The 24,104-nt window shown below is 43.7% G+C and overlaps 1 protein-coding gene across 3 annotated transcripts in view; it reads right to left on the bottom strand.

Moving 5' to 3' along the window:
- Mdn1 (midasin AAA ATPase 1) overlaps nt 1–24,104 on the bottom strand; it is a 130,536-nt gene that overhangs the window by 6,028 nt on the left and 100,404 nt on the right. Inside the window, exons 75-97 of one of the 3 annotated variants that reach the window (XM_087549665.1) lie at nt 23,114–23,260; nt 22,242–22,368; nt 21,114–21,219; nt 20,428–20,543; nt 19,011–19,493; nt 18,571–18,797; nt 17,988–18,143; nt 17,671–17,852; nt 16,627–16,788; nt 12,981–13,118; nt 11,403–11,541; nt 9,866–10,032; nt 9,232–9,375; nt 8,607–8,754; nt 7,286–7,599; nt 6,868–7,032; nt 6,072–6,173; nt 5,091–5,292; nt 3,622–3,789; nt 3,076–3,239; nt 1,968–2,057; nt 990–1,105; nt 249–423 (exon numbers count right to left, since the gene is read on the bottom strand). In XM_087549665.1, the coding sequence (XP_087405791.1) occupies nt 249–423; nt 990–1,105; nt 1,968–2,057; nt 3,076–3,239; nt 3,622–3,789; nt 5,091–5,292; nt 6,072–6,173; nt 6,868–7,032; nt 7,286–7,599; nt 8,607–8,754; nt 9,232–9,375; nt 9,866–10,032; nt 11,403–11,541; nt 12,981–13,118; nt 16,627–16,788; nt 17,671–17,852; nt 17,988–18,143; nt 18,571–18,797; nt 19,011–19,493; nt 20,428–20,543; nt 21,114–21,219; nt 22,242–22,368; nt 23,114–23,260 (3,938 nt within the window). 3 annotated transcript variants of the gene reach the window in all.

The raw sequence follows: 24,104 nt of genomic DNA, 5'->3' as shown, positions 1-24,104 counted from the left end.
ATAAGCTGCCCAGAGTTATGAGGAGAGGGCTGTGAGCTGGACTCAGGGCACGTTCCAGCGTCTTCAGGAGAGCACCGCCATCTTAGGAGCCGCTGGCGTATGCTGAGAAAATCACTGTAAAGAACTAGCATCCCCTAGACACCAAATAGTTTCAGAAATCCCGTGGTGTGCCATCTTAAACCCCTTTCTAGATGGAGCCGTCACATCCTTCCTGCCAGCTGTCCTGAGCCTGCTTCTTCTCCCCTTACCTGTTTGGTGTGGTTGTCTACCATGCTTGAGGAGTCATCGATGGCCAGACAAATCTGATACTGCCGTTTACTGGGCTTGGTCCTACGAAGCCAAATCCTGTCTTTTCGAAACTGACTAGCAATGTATGGAATGATCTTCCGCATGTTCAGCCGTTTCCCTGTTCGATAGTCTCCTCTGTTATAGGAACCAATGGGAGCAAAGATGAACACAGGCTCAGGTCTCAGAATTTTAAGACAAAAATCACATTATTAAAAACTTAAAACATCCAATGTAGACTGCAATTTTTATAACTGCCAGCCAGAGCACTGGCCTGGGGTCTGACTGTAATAACCAAGCCTTTCCAGAACAGCTAAAACACATTTACAGAATTAGAGAGTAATTTTTTTCTGTATTAAATACAAAGTCTCATTTGCTTCCCTTTTCCGTTCTAAACAACTTTGACCAAATCTTTGTGGTTCTGATCCTAGCTGAATAACACACCATAAGCACAGTAAGCAGCACACATCTAGGGCTGTTTCCCACACAGCAGAATGTAAGCTGCCTTCATTTACGTATTTCCTCATCACAGAAATGCACACACAGTGTTACTAGTTACAGCTAATGGGGGGACAGTGGCAGACACAATAGTGCCCAGAGAGCAGAAATAGCAACCCAGAAGCCAACACCATAAATGTTTAGTGCTGAGTGTAATTGAACTGACTGTCCCTGACCTCTAAGAGTCGCAAGCAGGGAAGACTTACCGTAGTTTGGCTGCCTGTGTAGGCTCCAGTAGGAGGCGAAGCTGCTCACACAGCTGTTGTGAAAGAGCTGCAGTTAGGACTAGGTAATTCTGCCACATCTCAGCTGCGGCCTTCTCCTAGGACAGCAAATAGAAATTACTATTGAAGTGCTGAAGCAGAGAACTTGCACAAGCCTTCTCAGCAAAAGCACTTTAAAGCTTTTCTCAGCAAGCAGCAATCCAGCTAAACAAAGCCCACTTGCTCCCAAATCCCATAACATGCAGTTCAAAAGGGAAAAACGAGTGAGACAGGCAGTTAACAATGGGGATTCACAAATAACCCAACAGTTTGCTCCTGCCAGTTCAAGAACTGGACCTGATGCTTTGCACAGTGGCCTGTGAATGAGGACTCTGGGAAGGTTCAGGTACCTGAACACGCATCGGTTTTCAAAATGGAGAGTGACAGTGCACACAGATCCCTCAACAGCACAGATCCACACACACACAAGCCTCATACTGACTACAGCAGAGCATGGAATACATTCGTGGTAGGGAGAATGATGATAAACACAGGATATAGGCATGCACATACACTGTGTATTTAGAGGTTAAATCATTAAAATACACGCTACATAGCCAGCAAAGATCTGGGAGACCATTTGAGGCTACATAGCACCAACTTTTGCCTAGATTCCTTACAAAGCCAGCAATACAAGTTAAAAGAAGCACATATGTCTGTTTTAATGAGACTACAGGTGTTGTGACAGAATAGGTAGAACCAATGGATGCCCAGCTTAGAGAAGGTTCTCAGAACAGTCTCTATTGCCTTTTACAAAGATAACTGGAGCTAAGAACCTACTGAGTTATGTCTTTAAGAAAACAGGTGGGGATAACATTTGGAATGTAAACACATAAAATATCCAATTAAAAAAAAAAGTTCAGGCAAGTTATTTTGTGAAAAACAAAAAACAAAAAACAAACCCAAACAACTCTGACTTACTTCTTCTGCATTCCCATAGTTGTGAGTCTGCCATGTTTCCAGCTGCCTTTCCATCTCTTGTCTCAGCTCACTGATATCTTTTAAAAAGGGCTAAGAAGGAAAAGCTATGTAAGTGGTGGCCCAGATTGGAATCAGCAATTTATCACTGACTGTCGTCCTATGGTGTAACCTTGATGCAGTTGTATGCCTGAACCCACAACTCAAGCAAACTTAAGGGTGCAAATCAGATGACTCCATTTCTTGTTTTCAGGATCAAATAGATGAACGGAACTTTTATCGCTTATAAATATAGCCTAGTCAAACAAAACCCAAAATCTTTTTGTGATCCACATATAGGTGACCAGAGGACAACCGACAACCTCAGGGGCTTCTTCTCTACTTTCTGATAAGCCTCTATCTCCACAAAGTCAAATTACTATGGAGCAAGGCTCAGTTACACGGCTCCTCCTGTTAGGGAGAGATGGTTAAGTTAGCAAGTGCATGTCTTACAAGTGTGATCCCAATCCCAGCCTCAGAACCCATGCAGCAAAAGCCAGGAAGGCCGATCCACAGTGCTGAGGTAGACACATATGGACAACTGCAGCTGGCTGCTCAGCCGCCTTAGCTCCTTGGAACATTCTAGGTCAACCAGAGAACCGGCCTCAGAAAACCCACACCCCAAAACAAACAAACAAACAACAAAACAACAAACAACAAAACAAACAACAAAACAACAAACAAACAACAAAACAACAATGGATCGCTCATAAGGAATGTAACCTGAGCGTGTCCTCTGGCTTCCACATGCACACACACCAAACCTCACTGACTACCCTTGCACCCCCCCCCCCCAAAGTTAACTGTCATAAACTGTCAATTGTAAATAAGTGGTGGCCCTGGTTGGAATGCCAATACTCAAGAGCCAATGCCAAGAACTAGTGCCACCATAATGGGTAAGTCTGGGCACAACTTGTAGTTAACAAACAATATACCATTTCCTAAAAGATTATCTGTCATACCAAAGTACTCTTAAAACTTTGGTAAGACTTAATATTCCAAATGAGCTTTCCATAAAAGTAACTTAAAACTAAAAGTTAACAAGTTAACAAGCAAGCTATGAGTTCAGTACTTGGAAAACTGTATCCACAAGGAGTTGATGGAGCGTATGGATAGTTGACTCTCGGCTTCGTTCTGGCCTCTCACTCTCTATCTCCTGGTGAGATGTGGTTGTTCTTGGGTCTTCATCTTCTTTTGTCTTCAGCGTCTGCATATCCACCTCCATCTCACTAGAGCCTATTTTCATAGAAAGACAGTTTCATTTATCACGTGGTCACTAGTGCCTGTCCCAAAGGACTCAAACCTCACTCCATCACCAATTTCCACACGTGTCTCTGTCTGCTCCATTTCCTCATTTTCTTTACTCTATGCATATACCTTATGTAATAAAGGAATCTCTATAATAATCAAGAACTTACTATTCTGCTTTTTCAAACATACTTAAAAAGACAGATGTGAATTTGTCAGAAATTGTTTCTCCTCGATGACTGATCTTCAAGACTCTTTTCTGAGATCATGATAGGTGAATTACTCACCTAGGACAGAGATTAGAATAGGAAACAGCCAAGAGTCGACTTGACAACAGTCCAAAGAAGACAGAAAGCATGCAAGGACTCACCAGAGGCTGTAGCAGTCTCTGACCTGACTGCCTCTGGCTTCAGCTGCTCTGTGTCCTCTGCTCTGATCAGCTCCTCCTCTGTATCCATGAGGATATCTTCTTTCTCCTCCTCCTCCTGATCCTCTCCGGAGGCCTTTGTAGTCTGCTGCTGTTCACTACTGGCCACATCTGCCAACAGTATATAGAGGGACAAAGCTTGATTTTTCTGCAAAGAAAGGTGATGCTGAACGGGTTATCATCTCTGTCACTTCCACCTTCTAAGATTTACTAAAGCTGGTTCTCCACTGACCGACCACGGGGCCCAGACACTTGCTGGCCTAGATACCTCCTGCTGTTCTATTGACAGACCTGCTTCTAGAGAGGTTACAGTACATACCCACACGTGGAAAGAGAAGCTGCATTTATCTGGGTTTTTACTGACACAAACAGAAAAGACAGGGTGTAGTGTGGGCATGTGACTTGAAGCAGCTACTGGGACCCATGCTTGGAGTAACTTGTGACTAGAAAAACTAGACATAAAATGGGGGCGAGAAAGGAGTCTCAGCATTTTAATCTTAGACAAGTTTTAAAGACCTCACAGGTCTCAGAGATTTGAGAAAATCTATAACCATGTCTCTGATAGCAAAAGCTAAGAGTACACTCATGTCAAGGCATGATCCACTCTCTCTGTGTCTTTCTTTCCCACAACAAAGGACTTCACATACAGACTGGCCGCACACCTGCTCTGTAGTCAAGGGTAAACGTGAACTTCTAGTCTCTGGAGTGATGGGGTCACAGACACCATACTGAGCTTTATGTAGTGGCAGGCATCAAATCCAGGGCTTTGTGCATGTGAGGCAAGTCCTCTCATCAACTCAATTAACAACCAGAACTCAGGATGCCTTCACCATCTGCTGCCTATCACCTTCAAGTCACGCAGCGTCACAAGTTTATGGAGCCTCGCCTGATTAAAAGCCACGGCGCACTGCCTAATGTGAAGAAGGAACAAGCCCACGCTCCAGCCCGAGGGGTCTGGACCAAGTATATACACAACGACCAACTTCCTCTTTGGTGCTCGAAACTCAGAGAGAAACGCAGCACTGCCATTTCTGTCCTGTGCTCAGAGGTACACATCATCATACAGTTTACTTCAGGAAGAGAAGAAAGCAGAGACAGGGGAATTGTGATGACTGGCCACTGACCTCACCCTCCCCATTTCTATCATGGCTGTTCACTGTTCAAGGACATTCCGTAACATTAAATGCCAAGAAACTGAAGGCCAGCACCAGGTTTACAGCATGTGGCATGAGGATAGAGGGCTTACCCCAAGAACCCCGAGTATTTACACTTGCCTACAGTCACCTTAGTACCAGAAACAAGTTGCATTTCTGCCTTATCAAAATATTGTACTGAGAGAAGAGTTAAATGGCTATTTCTTCCCCTTCTCCTTTGCCCAGAAGGCTGTCACGTGGCATAACTGAGCACCATACCGTAGGTTTGTGCATCATATGCATCGCTGCCTTGTTGGATATGCTCAAATGTGTCTGCATCTTCCACCTGAGCCTGGGGCTGGGCTGGCTCCTGTTCAGTCTTCCTATCCGTGTCCACGGTCCTCAGCCTCTTACGCACATGCTCATTGGGGTCACCTATGGAGCGTTCATTGTCAGCCTGCCCAGGTCTCCTCTTAAAACTCTGCAGGAATTAAGGAGATCATCAGAGTCTTATTTGCAAAGGCGAAACCTCAACACAACCAATGCTCACTCCCAGGGACAGCCACACAACAGTAGGATTCAATACAGCTATTAAAAGAACGGCTATTATATTCTTATATAATTTTTATCCCCCCCAACCTCCAGCTCAGACTGGCTTTGAATTTGCTATGTAACTAAGATAACTTTTCAACTCCTGACCCCCTGTTTCTGCCTTCCAAATGCTGGGATAAAAGGTATATGCCATGACTAGATTTATGATATAAATTAATAAAGTCAACAAAGCAAAGAAACATACGTATGTATGTGTGAAACTGGTGTCATTCCCTTGGTCTGGGGAAGTCCCCAGAAAACAGCATGCAGGCTTTTAGGGGAGTATTTGGTTTGCCTTTTGAGAATAGCAATTTCACAAGCACGAATATACCTCATTTAAACACTGTTAAGTGTGAAAAGCAATGGACAGTAACAGAGGAAGTCTGGTCAGCTGGTGCTGGATGGCAGCAACAGCAGTGAGCAGGGAAGGCCTTCTGGTTGAGGTCTTCTTTCCAAGCCTGTCATTTTTCAGACAAGCCTGGAAATGTTGCCATTTGTTGTTGTTGTGTGCGTGTGTGCATGCAGAGCTTGTGGAGGTCAGAAGAGGAGTTAGGCCTCCTGAACCGCTGAGACGTCTCCAGCCCTTTCGCTTACTATTTATAATCACTTCATCCACAGCATCTTTTTCTGCTTGCCTTCATCTACATTTAATCAAAGAATGATAGAAACCTGGGTATTCTTGTTGGTGTGTTGCTGGGAGGACAAACGCGCGATAAAATTGGATTCATGGCCTTCTGCTTGGTTTGCATCTGCAGCTCCACTACCATGTTCCTAAGAAATCCAAACCAAAAAGGAGGGGAGAAGTTAAAGCCGTGGCTGCTGTGATACCCTGGGTCCGACACTGGGTCTCAGTGTTCTATTAATTTCAGTGGGCTACCTCCCTGTATACCTGCTGATGCAGAATTCCAGTGCTAATACAGTCCTGCTGGCACACAGCAGCACAATACTGACCCACTGCTGGGCCCTGACTGCTCTGATCAGTTCCTTGTCTAAGGGAACATAGGGTCTTATTCTGACAGGCAGACAGAACAGCTTGAAGTGCTGCCATTAGAACATATTACTATTAGGTCAAGAGAGAAGTCATTTCTTTGTGAAATTAAAACATTTAGAAGCCCAGCAAACAGCAGAGAAAAGTCAAACACCATTATAGGTATAGGGTTGTCCAAGAAGCCCAAATTTGACCTTTCTATTCTTGCAAGTTCTTTGAAAAATAACATAAATCTGAGGCTCCCATAGAACTTTAAATCTATTAACTTTTCTTAATAAGGTCATCACTCAAACACAGTCTACAACATATTCTTAGTTTCCTAAGAAGCACATACACAGAGGAAACAACCACCCTCTCCAAGGAGAGATGATTCTTTATACATCAGCAAATGAAAACAAAAGAACACAGTGGAAATCACACTTGTTGAAGAAAATATGTTATCTGACAGACAGTCAGACGAGCATGGAGATCCATCACCTCTTTCCCCTGCTCCTTTTCCGGTGCAGCCCCAGCTAGTTCCACGGCCTGTGCACTCTGCACATTGTCCACTCCAGTCTGCCCACAGGAGTCATGCTCCTTTCTCTCTGTGGCCTCTGGCACTTGCTCTTCAGCATCAGACTTCTCCCCCTCCTCTTCCTCCTTCTGCACAGAAAAAACAAACATGCTGTGGGGGATGAACACAAGGGTGCCTACCTGGAAAAAGATGCCTGCCTCACTCCTTGCTAAGGTTAGTGGGGGGCAGGGACTCTGTATGAAGGAGACTGGTTAGGAGAGGGTTTTCAAGTAAAACATAAAACTTTGTAGTGGTAAAGAAATACCTTACCAAAGATTCTGCTGGCATGAAGTGTTTTCCCTATTGCTTTTAATACAAGAAAAGCTCCACAACCCGTATTACCTGAGGCTGAAGATCTTTGTCAACAGGGCTGACACCACTCTCTCCACTTCCATCAGTGGCGGCCCTGTCTTCCTCTTCCTCCTCCTCTTCTCCCTCCTCTCCCTCCTCCTCCTCCTCTTGCTCTTCTGCATGGCTGGCTGTATCTTTGTCTTGATCATCAGCTCCTGTGTCCATACTCTCCTCGCCTTCCCCGGGGCCTTCGTCGGGCGCAGGTGGACGTTCGCCCTCGCTCTGAGCAGCGTCTGGCTCTTCAACCTCACGGTCTATTTCTTCCATATCTACTGTTTTCTCTTTGATCTCCAAAGGATTCTCTTCTGATCAAAACAACAATTTTTAAAATTCTTGAATTCTTAATCTGGAAGGTGGCTACAAAAACATTTTATTTGGGCATGCATGTGGTATGGGGACAGATGCAGCCAGATCCACGTGGACGCTGAGGTTTAACGCAAGTCCTCATGCTTGCAAGGCAAGCACTTCAGGGACTGAGCTATCTCCACAAGGCTCCGCGTTTCATTTATCAGAAGAGTATCTACACTTTGGACATTTTAGAAAGCTATTATAGCCAGTAACATAATCTGTTCTTTGGCTCATACATACTAATCTAAATGAGCCTAAATAAAATGGATATTTTAAGGAAGATAGGACACTGTGCTCTTAGCAGATTTAATCTATATTTATGTATGCTTGGTTGCTGGAACTAGGATTAAAGTCAGATTCCAAAACTAAGACGTTTATATACATGGTCTTAGGTCATTCTTTTTAACTTACTTTTTTTGGTCTCAACATATATATCTAAAAATTACAGCTCTCTCTCCTAAGGATGTAAGTCAGTCAAATCAGTGAGGCTGTCTAGCACCTTTCTGTGAGGTTGGTCAGCCTCAGGCCCTTCAATGAGAATTTCCTATCATCCTCAGAGGAATCCTTAGGGATGAAATGGGTAGCCGAGGCTCAGGTTACTGTCATTGTAGGTGTGACTCTCTTAGGGTTCTTTGCTCTCACTCTCCATTATCATGAACAGCTAAAACCATTGTTTCTGCAGAAGAGCTGCGTAAGAGCCTTGACAGATCAAGACTGCCTGGAATGTACATCGACCCACCAGACAGGAACACGGTAATTAATGGCTTTGGAGAAAGAGGTGTACATGATAAACATCACCAGTCCTTGGCCATGCAAAATGAAGGATGGGAAGTGACAACAGAAGACAGGTATACCGGCCTATGTGTTGGAGGTTTATTTCTGGTCTTGTCATGCCACTGGCCAAAAAGAAATCAGTACTGCCATTGCCAATGACCCCTAGCTATGGGTGTCCCGAAAGACGTACCTTCTGCCTCCTCATTGTCTGTGTCCTCGCCAGCACTTCTGTCCTCACTGTCAAGTTTCAAGTCATCTGGAAGGTCCAAGGCCTCAGGCTCTGGAAGCTGTTCTTGACTGCCATGGTAAGGGTCTACCTCACTCTCATCATATTCCCTCTTTAGGCACAACAAGAGAATAGGGACAAGAAAAACCTCATAAAGCCAAAGGCTAGGATTTCTTAATATTACGGTCACACTTTAGTGATTTAATAGTACTTTTCAGTCTTTCATGTTAGAACTTCAAATTTCTTTTTCTCTGTACCTCTAAGGGTAATAAGCTCTCTGTTACTTAATGTTAAAACTCAAAACTTATGACAGGAAATAAAGGACCACAGATCTTAGCTTTTAAAACATAGTTAAGCCAAACAGCACATTAGCAGAAATGCTAAGATACATTAACAAAATGTTGTGAGCCCCTTCTTTAACTATGCAGTTCAGGCTGGATGGGAATTCATGATCCTCCTGCCTCACCATGTTGAATGCTAAGATTACAATAGTGCATTCTACCGTGCCTGGCTCTGATGCACTCTTCTATAAAATACAAGAAAGGAAGTGATGAAGTCAGGAGGTGAAACTCCACCAAAGGCGCATTACCTCGTCCATCTGTTCATTAATTTTCTCTTGGCCTTGTTCAACATCTTCAGGTTCCGAGTCTTCCTCCTCACCTTGATGTTTTTTATTTTTGTTCAAATTTCCAGCATCCAAGTTGTCATCTTTAGCAACAAGTTCAGAATCTTCCTAAATGAATTAAGAAATAAAGAAAATTCACCTAGGAGACAGTTTTCTAGCCCTTAGATACAGATGACTCTGCTGACTGGCCCAAGTGGTCCAGATAATCGGCAGACAGGGCACTGCTATTCCTGATGTAGAGATAACTGCCTCAGTCTGCTCCGAGAGCAGCAAGGACAGGGCTGAGAGTGGGTCTGATGGACAGACATACTCTGCTTCCACATGCCTGCCCCACCCTGCCAGTCTCAGCTAGACCTGGGGATGTAGCTGCATGGGGAAAATTGGCTTGGCATGGATGCTCTCTTCTCCACAGCATAACAACTCATGTGGAAACTTAGGTCATACTGCTGTACACCCTGAATATGAGGTTAAGAGAAAAAGCAGAGATAGAAGAAAGAGAAGAAAAACAAAGAAAAGGCACAGCAGGAGACAGCAGGGCCTTGGAGGAGCAGCTCCTCAGTCAGGGCCTGGGAACTCTGGGATCAGGGCTCGTAATTACCTCATCCATCCCTGGTCCTGCTTCTTCACCTTTACCGTCATCGTCTTCATCTTCTTCCTCATCATCTCCCCAAAGCCTCTCATCTAGTTTGTCAGCTTCCTCGCCATTGAGATTGCCCATCTGCTTATCCAGGTCTCCATCCTCACTGTCAGACTTCTCATCATCCTCTTCTGAAAGGAAGCATGCTACACTTAGTTAGGCCGACACCCCACAGACCCAGGTCTGCATGTGAAAAGGCAAAGATGCTTCCCAGAAAAACGTGTCATTAGGATCTACTGCCTGTTTCTACACAGCACTATGGGCAGATGCCAAGTATTTCTATCAGGCTTTGCAAAACATCTGAAGGAAAAAGGACTTTCAGCTGTGAATAAGCAGTAAGAAGAGCTGTCTGGATGTCTGGTTTTGATGCTGGGAGGACACTAGCACCCAAATTCAGGTTTAGCTGCAATTCAGATCTATGAAGTAACAGACAAGTATTCCCCAATCTTTTCTAGAACATTTCACTATTTTTGTTCAAATACTTCACTATGCACCACATGTACAATTAATGGGAATTTCTTTCCTTCTTTTGCCTCCTTTGGTGATGGGTTTACTCATGTTTCATTGGCAAGAATGTATACATTTCTTATACTGTAAATTAGCGCTCATTTCTGTAAGACCTGCGCTTAAAATAAAACACTATATTTCAAGTTAAAAGTTTCTGTTTGTCAGTAATTATATACATGCTGAATTACGGCACAACATGACAGGTAATGATGTGCTATAAAAGTAATATTGTCACATGCTTACAATGAGGTACTCACGTTAAAGACAAAATGAAAGTGAACTAGAGAACTGAGTATGGTCTATGTGGGTGCCTATATGTCACAAATTTGTCTTATTCTTATAGTTTAGTAAGAATATATATATTACTTAATTACTTGTGTGTCTATGTGCATGTTTTTGAGTGTAGGTGTGTGCTCAGGAAAACCACAGGTGTCAGTCTTTGTTTTTCAATTCATGAGACAGGGTTTGGCTTTCTACTGTATAAGTCTAGTTTGCCTATCAGCTTCTGGAGTTTGTCCTAGCCGTCCCTAGGACAGCTGGGATTATAGACGCTCATCTGAGTCTGAGGCTCTGAACCCAGGTCTTCCTGCTTCCACGACAGCTGCTTTTTCTTTTCCTTACAGCTTTCCCCCAGCTCCATAATGTTTTTACAATTAAGGAAAAAGTCATTTAAAAAATACAACACTAAAAAAACCTGTACAAACAAACGTAGAGCCAGTCTGTTAGAGGTCGTCTTTTGGATTTCTCTGCAGACTGCTGAGTCACTTCATCCAACACAGTCAAGGTTGTGGCTCACTCAAAGGAGATCACTGTGCTTGTAAGTCACTGCCTCAGAAGGGATAGTCATGGTACACACGGCCGCTGATGGGATCTGCAGCCATGTGAGCCACCAGTGTGGTGTACACACTACAGTAGCTCCTTACTGAGAGCCTCCAAGGGCCTGTACACAACAATTCGAGTCTAACAAGGAGGATGAAGTAAGACATCGGACCTTGTTCAAGCTCGCCATCATGCATCTTCCCATCAAAGTCTTCTGACATCTCCACGGCGCTGTCCTCGCCCTTTGTATCAGGCTTTGAGTCAAGGTCCTCCTTGTCCTTCTCCTGACCCTTCTGAAATGTATCTTCTACCTTTGGGAAAAAATGTAAGGGCCTCAGTGAACACTGTGCTCTGTGGATGCTTCAATTCTACAATACACATGGCCAAGGTTAACAGTGTGAAAGTGCTCTGCAGCAGGAGAAGAAGCAAACAAGAAACCTGATAAAGATGGCCACATGCAGTAATTTATGAAGGCTTGCTTCACGTTTCTGGAGTAAAATTTTATTTTATTAATTTTCTGATCAGAAAATACAGATTACTGTTTGGCTTTCTTCACAAGAATTGTAAAAACACTACCACCATCATTAAACAAACAAGCAAACCAAGCAACCAAAACCTCAAATCAGTATTCCAGAGATATTTGTAAAGAATATGAATTCTTGCCAGGGGTGCTGATGTAAGTCTTTAATCACAGCACTTTCCAAGACAGAGGTACAGGGGGAACTGTACTGAGTCTGAAGCTAGCCCGGACTATAGAAATAGAATTCCAGTCCAGCCAAAACTACATAGAGACTTTGTTGCAAAAAATGAAAAGGAAAAAAAAAAAAAAGCACCTGTTAATACAGAACTTGGGAAGAGTTTAAATTTGAGGTTAGCCTGGGCTACCTTAAGAGCATGCTGACTCAGCACTCTCCCCTATACCAGTCTTATTATTATCCAAATCTTTACTCTTTGTTTTTTGTCTCTTTGATCATTAGAACAGTGCACTTGGGGAAAGAAATGGCTTAGCAGGTAAAGAGTGCTGGCTGCTTCTCCAGAGAACCTGGGTTTGATTGCCAGTCCCAAAATGACAGCTTACAACTGAGGGCACTGTGTGCAGACATAAACAAGACAAAACCTCCATACATATGAAAAAAAAATACCTTAAAAGATATCTAAGTAAGCTAAAACTTAGTGAATCTTAGTAACATTTTATCCTACCTTATGTTTCCAATGGACTCTACTTTTCTATTAGTTTCCCAAAATTTTAAATCTTATTTTAATTTAGAAAAATACTCTATGGCTGTGTATATTAGAGAAATACAGAAAATTAGAAGTAACAATAAAAAGTACAAAGTTATTACATAAACACCAGCATCAGTTTATTTTTAAAAATTTCTTTCCAGTTTTCCCCTCCAAGAAAAATAACTTAGATTGGTGTCAACTTTTTGTTTGTTTGTTTGTTTTTGAGACAGGTACTCAGACAAAATAACTCAACTTGTCCCTGACCTCTTACACCTGTATGTCTTATCCCACTCCTGCACAAAATAAAAATAAAGTGTAATTTAAAATTAAACAAACAAAACCAATTGTCACAGGCCCCAAAATACTCTTCAGAAATCATCAGCAAATTCCCATTTCAAATCAAACTGTAAAGGTCAATCCTTCCAAGACTATACTCCTAACAAATGGCTGAGCTGCAAAGGTCGACCTAGATCAGTACGATGCTGGCTACCAACAGGTCTGATAAACACGCACTATGCGAACCTACCTGCTCTTCATTTTCTATCCGGTCACTCACGTCCTTCACGCCCTCGCCATCTCCGATCCCACCTCCCTCGTAGTCATGAAACTGCATTGCTCCCTCTCCTGCTGAATCTTCTATCAGTTCTTTAGGTAAACAAAACCCCTTGAGGGGAAAAGAGTTATTAGCAAATGTTATAACGTGCTGGAAATGCAGCAGATGTCTGACATTCTTTTCCCCCTTGGAGCTGGCAGGGATCATGCAGGCAGTTTTACAGCTGAGACTGTAAGATCTTAACTTTGCTAGATGCCTCTGGACACAGTAATGCTTAGTTACCAAGACAAAAACAAGAATGAAATCTACCAGAAAGATGGTTAGAATGGTTACTTAGGAGCAAGCTACTGAACAGAAGCAGAACCCATCCACTGAGGAGAGGGCACAACACATCTACTGAAGGAGACAGGCTCAGTTATAATCACAAGTGACAAAACTGATTCATTTGGGAAGAAGCTTGAAAATACTCAAAGTAATGGCTTTAAAAAAACTTCTTTAAAGATTTATTTATTCATTTATTATATATAAGTACACTATAGCTGTCTTCAGACACACAAGAAGAGGGCATCAGATCCTATTACAGATGGTTGTGAGCCATCATGTGGTTACTGGGATTTGAACTCAGGACCTCTGGAAGAGCAGTCCGTGCTCTTAGCCACTGAGCCCCCCTTTCCAGCCCAAAGTAATGGCTCTTACAAAGAAATTTTATTTAACAGGAAACATGCTATCTGTCAGCCCAAGGATGAAAATGTACTAAAAATGAAGCTACCAATTATTGGAGGTCCAAGATGAACAACACTGTGACTTTGCTACAGTGAAACAGCTTTCTAGGAACTCAGTGCTTTAAAAAAGAAAAAAAGATTTATTTATTTGCTTATTTTATAGATATGAGTATAGTGTGGCTGTCTTCAGACACACCAGAACTGGGCATCAGATCTCATTACAGATGGTTGTGAGCCACCATGTAGCTGCCAGAAATTGAACTCAAGACCTCTGGAAGAGTAGCCAGTGCTCTTAACTGCTGAGCCATCTCTCCAGCCCCTAAACCCAGTGCATTAATTAAAGCCTAAGCCTACTACTGAGATCCTGTGTCATACCCACACGAAAGCTCAGCACCACTCAGAGAAGCTGGATGACAGACACTCAGCACTCATTTTCAAGGTGTGTGCATTTTTACAAAGCTAACTGGAAATGCTAAAGTATTTTCCTATTGAACTACACTATCATTATTTTCTAGCATTCATTTACGTGTGTGTGTGTGTGTGTGTGTGTGTGTGTGTGTGTGTGTGCGTGCGTGTATGTAAAGGTAGCTGTGTATATGTCATGATGCACGAGTGGGTAAACATGTAAGAGTTGGCTTTTCCCTTCTACCACATGGGTTTCAAGAATTGAAGTTAGGTTGTCAGGCTTGGTTGGCAAGTCCTCTCACCTACCAGACTTGTTATTTTAACAAGTATGTTCAGCTATAGGCAGATGGGTGCATCCACACAGGACAGAAATTCTGACAGCCACCACACGGCCCAGCTGCTATGGAGCTCAGGCCAAGGCCTGCTAGCAGACACCGAGATGGACACAAAGGCACCTCTGCCACTGTGCATCTGCTTTCATCATCTTCTGCATAGCTTTCTTAAGAAGTAACCAGAAAAAGATGGGCCAATCTGAAGACTAAGCCATCACTCAATAGATGCACACACTTATCCTCTGGATATGAGACCCCGGGAGAGCTTCCCACTTTCTAGCTAGGACTTTAGAGGCTAAGAATTTTTAAGAGTTTACAAGTCCAGACTCCTGTTTTTTATTTTGTATTGTACTTAGTTGAAAAAGATATCAGGATACTAAGGAAGAAATCAAAGAAAACTCTTTCAAGTCATTTGATGGTGGTGTTCATAAAAACACTAGTAAGTAGAGTCATCATATCCACTTGGGACAGTGTCCAACTTGGGTCTAAGATCTGTACTTTCTACCTCACACCATGTTTGCTAGATTTCACCAACTCCTAATCAAAGGCAGGCCTACAATCTACTGCTCTGCTGCTTTTCACAGTATTATATGTATCTTAATGAAAGAGCAACTTTCTCCTCTTTAGCACCAAAAGTCCTTTTATCATCATTTAATCGTAATCAAACTTATAACAGCCTTAAGATCTATCTTCTAAGTCTAGCTTAAGAGACATCTCAAGTGGATAGGGAGGAAAGGCTGACTTAAGAGAAGGCAACAGGGGTTGGGGATTTAGCTCAGTGGTAGAGCACTTGCCTAGCAAGCACAAGGCCCTGGGTTCGGTCCCCAGCTCCGAAAAAAAGAAAAGAAAAGAAGGAAAAAGAGAGAGAGAGAGAGAGAGAGAGAGAGAGAGAGAGAGAGAGAGAGAGAGAGAGAGAGAAGGCAACAGCCTTTAGATAGCCCCCTTGGTCAAGACAGGGATTTGCTAGTTTTAACATCTTATTCGAGCCAAACCCTAAACCAACAAGGACACAGACCACCTCCTGGTATTTCTGAGTCTATCATAAAAACCCAGCAAGTGGGCATATACCCAAAAGATGCTCCAACACATAACAAGGACACATGCTCCACTATATTCATAGCAGTCTTATTTATAGTAGCCAGAAGCTGGAAAGAACCCAGATGCCCTTCAACAGAGGAATGGATACAGAAATGTGGTACATCTACACAATGGAGTATTACTCAGCTATCAAAAACAATGACTTCGTGAAATTCATAGGCAAACGGATAGAACTGGAAAATATCATCCTGACTGAGGTAACCCAATCACAGAAAAACACACATGGTATGCACTCATTGATAAGTGGCTATTAGCCCAAATGCTTGAACTGCCCTAGATGCACAGAACACATGAAATTCAAGAAGGATGACGAAAATGTGAATGCTTCACTCCTTCTTTAAAAGGGGAACAAGAATACCCTTGGGAAGGAATAGGGAGGCAAAGTTTAGAACAGAGGCAGAAGAAACACTCACTCAGAGCCTGCCCCACATGTGGCCCATACATATACAGCCACCCAATTAGATAAGAGGGATGAAGCAAAGAAGTGCAGGCTGACAGGAACCAGATGTAGATCTCTCCTGAGACACACAGCCAGAATACAGCAAATACATAGGCGAATGCCAGCAGCAAACCACTGAACCGAGAACGGGACCCCCGTTGAAGGAATCAGAGAAAGAACTGGAAGAGCTGAAGGGGCTCGAGACCCCATATGAACAACAATGCCAACCAACCGGAGCTTCCAGGGACTAAGCCACTACCCGAAGACTATACATGGACTGACCCTGGACTCCAACCTCATAGGTAGCAATGAATAGCCTAGTAAGGGCACCAGTGGAAGGGGAAGCCCTTGGTCCTGCCAAGACTGAACCCCCAGTGAAGGTGATTGCTGGGGGGAGAGCGGTAATGGGGGGAGGATGGGGAGGGGAACACCCATATAGAAGGGGAGGGGGAAGGGCTAGGGGGATTTTGGCCTGGAAACTGGGAAAGGGAATAACATTTGAAATGTAAATAAGAAAAACCCAATTTAATAAAGATGGGGGGGGGGGGAAGCCCAGCAAGCCCAGAAAGATGTGAAATGTCTGTGTGTGATATTCCACGGTATTCTATGCCAATAGTCCTTACCTTCAGGGCAAGCTCTGTGAAGGTCTGGGTAAGCACAGAGAGCAGTTTCGCAGTACTCCGGTGAGTTGCCAGCGATATGGTCAGGAAGAAGAGGATAAGGTCTGAGAAGCCGCAGAGCATGGGTATCAGGCGCACTAGCAAGCCACAGGACTGGCTGAAGACCTGAGACAAACAAATGCCAAATCACAGTGCTTAAGAGGCACTTCCTTTGGAGTGATGGGATGCTTCAGAACTAGACAGTGGCATGGTACCTGACTTAGAAATGTGTTGAGAGTCATCATGGTAAATAGCATGTGTTTTAACCTCATCTCCTCGCTCAGAGACCTTTCTCTTATGTGTATCCATCAACATCCACTGTCCTTCTCAGCCAGTGAATGGTACCACCACCACCATCATCACCACTACTAGTACTATTATTTTTGAGGCAGGATCTTACTGTGTAGCCCAGGCTGTCCTGAAACTCACCAAGTAGCCCTGGATGGCCTCAGATTCAGGGTGATTCTCTTGCTTTGGCTTCCCAAGTGCTGGGATAACAAGTCTGAGCTATGATATCCAGCATTATCATCACTACCTCCTAACATGGATACTGGAATCAAACTCACGTCCTGTAAAAGAGCTATATACACTCTTAACTGCTTAGCTGTCTCTTTAGCCCACCATTTAAAAAAAAAAAAAGTATTTACAAATAAATTCTACAAATATACCAAAGTTGGCACTAGATGCAATGAAACAAAATGAGTGGCTTTTCTGGGCTAATCACTGTGACTACTGCTTCTTACTGATAGAGCTCATACCCAGGAGCATGTGATGGGGATGTGAACCGAGCCTAACACGGTTTTTATTCATTGGCCAGCTCTCTTGCACCTATCAGAGAGCAAATGCCCAGTCTTTTCAGAGCTTATCACTGACCAAAACAAATCCAGTGGGCTAGTAGGCACTGGGGTCTGCTAGGGAGTGCCCTCTCCCCACTCAGAGTGAGGTGAAAGACCCCACTGTTCCTCATTCACCCTGAGGAGCACTCACTCTGCCGAGAAGCACGGTTACCTTGTGCTTGGTTGTGTTGCCATCCTCACTGCAGGACTTGAGCCTCTCCAACAGTTCCGAGACAGAAGAAATGATTTTCTGGACATGCAAAGTGCTCACACTGGCCCAGAAGTCGTCCTCTAAGAGTTTTGTTAGATGTCCTGGCTGTAGGCTCTTAAAACTTGCCTCCTCTTCTTTTCCTCCTAAACACAGAAGCAGCAAAACTAACTTCTTCAGATCTCTACTCATGCAGCCTATATCTAACATCTGTCTTTAGTTAGTCAAAGAGCCTGACGGAACAAATCTGAAGTTAATTTTTGCACAACTTCCAGACATACCATCCTCTTCTTGCAGTCTCTTGTCAGCAGCACTGTCTTCTGCTTTCTTACTGTTTCTTTCTGCCAAGTTCTGGATGGTGCAGAGAATAGCCCGGATGGCACTTTCTACTTGCTCTGAGAAGTCTTCAACAAAGCTTTCCTCCAACATCTGGTTTCCTAGTAAGCAACACAGTACATACATAGCAAAGCCAGCACCCACTCCCTGTGGTGTCTCTTGAATGGTAATACTCATGTGTTACTTTTTGAATGGCTTTAAGGAAAGTGCTCTATTATTTGCTAGCCACTGTGTCAACCTGTGCTGGCTCCAAGGAAAAAAACAGCAGACTCCTTGCCTGTATAAACTTAAGAGCTTATTATTTTATATCACTGTTATAAAAAATTTTTTAAAAAGAGCAATAGTAGTTATGGTGGTGTGCACAAACACCAGGTTTATTTTACATATCGGCCTCAGGCATTTGAGCCCAAGGGAAAATGTAATGGGTGAGCCTTCGCTCCTCCAAGGCACAAACCTCCAACAGGACAGAATGTGTCATCAGGACAGATCTGCACTTGATATCCCACCACCTTACATCTATGTCCTCACCTCCTTGCTTGTGTGCAATGAACAGACGTGCTTTCCAGGCAGTGAAGTCATCTACGGCTTTACTGATTTCTCCTCTTAGATAGTCCAGGCTTTCAACTAATGCCATTTGTGAATCTGTCTTTTCAACCTCTATCCCTGGAAGAATGAACAAGGACGCTAGGCCTTGCAAATGAGCTGACACTTGGGACAGGCAATTCAGCCCAGAAGAGCAAACTTCAAAATCTTCCCTGCAACAGAAATATCACAATGTTGAAAGCCACACTTATTCCCCTCTCCCTCTAAACCACAGCAAACATGTTATGCTTCAAAGTTTACAGGTAGATATATGTCAAAGTACCATATAGGTTGGCTGAGTGACAGGATCAAGCACAATTTTTCATGATTTTAGCACAAGACTGAAGTCTGCACGAGCAAGAAATAGTCAAGACAGATATACTTACCATGTATGAAAGAGGGTCTCACAAGACTGCTGCCTAATTTTGTCAACACCAGCTTTCATCGTTTTAATAGTTTTCAGCATCTCTGTCAACCCTGCAGTTGACTGTTGCCAAAGCTGATCTTGTCTCCTCATCCGGCAACCAGAAGGCAGCTGACTTCTAGGTACTGGGGATGGGTAGCTCAGAGCAGAGGGAAGTAAGTCTGGCATTGCCCCAGCTATTGGCCCTTTGGTATCAACTTTTTCCAGATGAGAGGCAGAAGGGTGCTCCTGAAATGGAGCATCACTGTGGCCTTCAGTCGGCCCTACACTGGGACAGCACTGCAAGAGCCAAGAGAACTGCTCCAGGAGGATCTGGCTCTGCATGGCCAGGTGTTGCAGTCGCTCTGTCCACTGTTGCACGCTGTCCTGAGGTGGGAAGGCCACAGGATAGACAGGCGGCCCAATCAGTCTGCTGTGAATCTCTTGTACACAGCTGAGGAGGTTCCTGTGCAGAAGATGTGGAGAAAAGACAATGGCACCTTCATTCATGACACCAGGTTGTTTGTAAAGGGTAAATTTGTTTGAATACTTCGAAAAAAAGTACAGTTTTTAATGAAAATAAGAAGGGCTGGAAATAAAGCTTCGTGGGAGAGGACTCACCTGCAGGGGGGCAGGTTTAAGACACGAGCACGCATGCATGCATGCACCCACCCATCCAAGAATGCATACATGCCAGAGTTCCCTAGGTATGCTCTTTGCAGAGGTTAAGAAAACAGGTAAAAAACCAAAATCAGTACTAAAATGTCTTGTTAAATTAAACACATTCTTCAGTCTCTCAGAAAAGGTCTCAAAACGCATGCCATTATCAGCGGAAGCCTAATGCCCTCTGCTAGACAGCGAACAGTCATGGCACTGCAAGTGATCTCACTCTTACTACCTTGCAAATGTACTGTTTTGCTAAATGAAACCCAGTGAGTTGAGGAGAAATAGAGGCCAAACTGAATACAAGTCAAGAATCCCAGCCAAGAATCCCCTCAACAGATGCTAACAGCCTTCCTAACTCTCTTAATTATCTCTTTCTTCTGAGGAGCAAACTGTCCTGGGGGAATCTAGAAGCCTGACAGAAATAGACTTAGTTCAGTCCCAGTGATCAGGGAGCCCCATACCAAGAACACACTCCTGACTACCAGTCTATGACAGTAAAGTCCTCATTCCAGACCCAGTTTACACAAGTTTTTTTTTCCACAGAGTGTTTTTGCCAGCAGTGCCATGGTCTGCCATCTAAGGAAGCAGTAGGACCAAGAGAAACTCTATCTGCCTCTTTGGGCTCAAATTCACTTCAGGGAGTGGGAGGGCTTCCCTCTCAGCATGTAAAGCAACTCTGAGCCAATCTGCAGAGATCTTCCTGATCTGCTACAGCCCTCCTTGCCAGGGCGTACCTGAGGATGATCCACTGCTCAGTCAGTGTGGTCAGGGAGTGACGCTGTCGGATGAGCAGCTTCATCAAGTGTGCGGAGAACCCTTTACACCTGTCAACGTTGCCCATGCCGATTTCCTGGCCGGAGGAAGAGAAAAAGCACACTGAAGGCATTGCTGACAGTTTCTGCCCTCCCAACACACACACCAGAAGCTCCACCAGGAGACTATTTCAGTGTTTTGCCCGCATGTATGTGCATGTATCACATACATGTCTGGTGCCCTTGAGGAACTGGAGTTACAGACAGTAATAAGGCACTATGTGGGTTCTGGGAACTGAACCTGGGTCCTTTAAATCACTGAACCATCTCTCCAGCCCCCAAAAGATAGTTCAAACAGAGGTTAACTTATCATATATAGTGGGGGTGAGCAGCAGTGTATTCATAGTGGCTTTCAGACTAGCTTCTAGACATCACTGACATCCATGAGGAAGAAGGAGGTACAACAGCAAAAAAAGGACAGGGGTGGTGGTCTGTTCTCAACTCACAGGAGTAAAGTATTCCTCTAGGCGAATGTAATGGAACTTCTAAGATGTTCTAGCATCCACACTAACTTACACTGATTTAAATTTAACAAGCGTGTCAGTGCCTGGTAGGGACAATGCATGGTTGAACAGAACAGATGCTTTCCCCAGCCCGTGTCAGTCTACCTTGGCAGGAGTTGCCAGTGCTGCAGTAAGCCTGGTGAGCCGTGCAAGAGAGCGATAAAAATACTTCTGGCACCCATCCCACAAAGACGAAATTTCTGTGAGGAGCCTAGGAAAGAAATCAGGCAACTTACTGTATTAAAACCACAACTTCTACCCACTGAAGATCTCAAGGACTCAAGACTTCTGACAATATTTAGGTGTAACCCAGAATCAACCGTTAAAATCCATGTATCTGAGGAGGGTACTTGGCACTGGAAGCATTACCAGTATAAGAAGTAGCAATGGTCTGTTTTCTCCAGGGAACCCTTATAAATTAATTTGGTGGTGGAAGGTAAAGCATGTAACCCCGATGTGAGCAGAGGCTAATCAGGAATGAAAAACGAGGGACATACATGCACAAAATGGTAACAGGCAGGGACAGGGTAACATGAGGCCACACAGGTGCTAAGATGATAAAAGTAAACTGGAAGACGTGTTCTGTCCAAAAGAGAGGCACAACCCAATCACAGCCACATGGAGACCAAATGAGGAAGCAAACCCATTTGGCAAATTGTCCTCAAAAACTAGAAAGTTGCTATACAAGTTCCCCATTTACAATGCTGTTTTTGACTCAAGTTAAAATCCCACAAAGAAATGAGCATTACAACTAATCCAGATCCCTTACAGAAATCATACACTGATCAGAGTACAGGCAGCTCTGTCTCAAAGGTAATCAATCAGCTCTCAAATTGAGTATTTTTAGAACTTACTCATGCATTCCCAGCACCTGGGAAGCAGACGCAGAGACAGCCAGCCTGGTCTACAAAGTAAGATCCAGGATAAGCCAGAGAGAATGAAGAAATGAGAAAGCAAGTGAGAGAGAGCCAGAAATTGATTCCTAGCTGTAAGTTCAAGTCAAGTAAGCAGAGCTCAGGGAGTCAAAGGAACAGAGCAAGAAGGCCAAGGGGAAGCTGCCAGTCGCAGTGAAGACATACTCAGCACCATGAACCAACAGAGCAGGGGGCAAACACAGGAAGGAAAGGCAGAAGAAAATGAGTACTTAGTATATTGTGTCAGATCTTTCTATAATTTCTAACTCTCTTGGAAGTTTAATGACTTCCTCAGTGTACAATTCAAAAACAAACCAACCTAGAATCGGCCTCCCGAGTGCTGCTGACTATGGACAATGCGCTCTGGAGATCTAACGGGTGAAGGTGGAGCAACTCCTGAGGACTTTTTGAACGGGCCCAGGCAAGACCTTTCCGATACGACAGACCTGAAAGTAACAGCACTCATTAAAGCAAAGAAACTCAGAGAGAAAAGGCTATGTCCCTAACACCCCTTTTAGTCAAAGTAAAGTTTGTGACTTATCTATCTCTCCAGGAACCTGTCAGAAATATAGGCTTAGGTAGCCAGGGAAGAGAGTTCATCTCTACACTCTTAACACGTGGGAGGTCAAGAAGGATCGATCATGAGTGTGAGGCCAGCAATCAAATGCACCAGCTAAAGCAGGATCAGTTCCTGCATCTCACTGTGATTCTCTAAGTGACCCTGATGTGGTTCTATGATAGCAGGGTATAAGATACTGCTGAAAGCAGAAAATATCAACTCGGCGATACCTCACCACACAGCCTGAAAACATTCATTGTAGTTCACTGTACGGTCAGTAGCTCACTGTAGGATTTTCCTATGTGTGCCTGGAGTCTTAGAATGACATATCACAACTCTGCCTAGTACTCTGCTATATACAGTTTCACAAATTTCCCACAAGCCACTCCTGTTACCAGCATGAAGATTGGCTAGGTGGTTAGAGCACTCGCTGCTCCTTCTGATGACTCAGTTCAGTTCCTAGCATGTCTCTATACAGCAGTCCACAACTGCCTGTGACTCCAACTCCAGGGGAAGAGGCTTTCTTTTCTGGCTTCCACGAGCACCCGTACATATCACATGTGAACACAAACATATTAAAACTTTAAAAGGAGAGTTCATTCTACTTTATAGTATCTCAGAGCAACCCTTACCAATTTTTGCAAGGTGTTTAAAGAGGTCTGATAAAGCTCGATGCTTCTGCATGAGAATGTGCTTGGCTTCTGAGTGCTGCTTTTCCTTCTCAGCAGAGGGATCCACCGTTAAGCTTTGCAGCTCACTTACAGAGGAAATCACTCCACCTATAGGGAAAAAATAAAATCCCAAGGCCTTCCTTACTAACTCGTGCACATTTGCTCCTGCTGTCTTTCACTTGAACTCTCAACAGCCCCTCACATTTGACAAATGTTTAACCCACTGTCCTTGAGCTACACTTGTAAAACGCATGAAAATGGTAAAGATCTCTTAGCTTCAGTAACTCTTGAAAACAAACCAATATAAAACAAATCAATCAAACAAAAAACCTATTGAATGAGTACCAACTGTGCGGTTTATTACAGCATGAACTTTAATCACCTGAGTGGAATTTCTGGTAATTGTAACCTGGTTCCTTCCTTATAACTAGTATTTGCTAATTCTCTCTTAATCTATACAACTTCAGAGGCACTTATCTGCAGCTCCAGTACAACAACCCCTTCAAACCCCCATATGTAGCTGGCCTTGAACTCAAAGAATCACCAAGTTCTGACTCCTGAATGTGCCTCACCATACCTAGCTTCTAATCAAATAACTTTTGTTTTAAAAATGTTTAATTTTATGTGTCTATGTGTTTGCCTGCACACGCCTGTGAACACTGTGTGTCTGGGGCCTGCAGGCCAGAGGAAGGGCTGGATCCCCTGGAACTTCCATGTAGATGCTGAGGCAGGAAGTCACTGAAATCCCAGAGTTTGAGACCAACTGGACAACAGAGAAAGACACAACCAACCAAGATCAAAGGCAATGTACTTGTGAGGATGGAGGGATGAATTTATGATACTGTGTTATTAGCAGGCCTCGGTCTTAGTGCTTTGATTTTTAGCATACTTGTTTAAATACTGTACGAGATGTCAAAAATGACACAGGTCCTACATTGCCAGCCATCAGAGG

The sequence above is a fragment of the Rattus norvegicus genome, chromosome 5 (genome assembly GCF_021556685.1).
Source record: "Rattus norvegicus strain SHRSP/BbbUtx chromosome 5, alternate assembly SHRSP_T2T, whole genome shotgun sequence".
NCBI lineage: Eukaryota > Metazoa > Chordata > Mammalia > Rodentia > Muridae > Rattus > Rattus norvegicus.
Note: the sequence above shows the minus strand (reverse complement) of the source record. Positions and strands in the feature narration are given on the sequence as shown.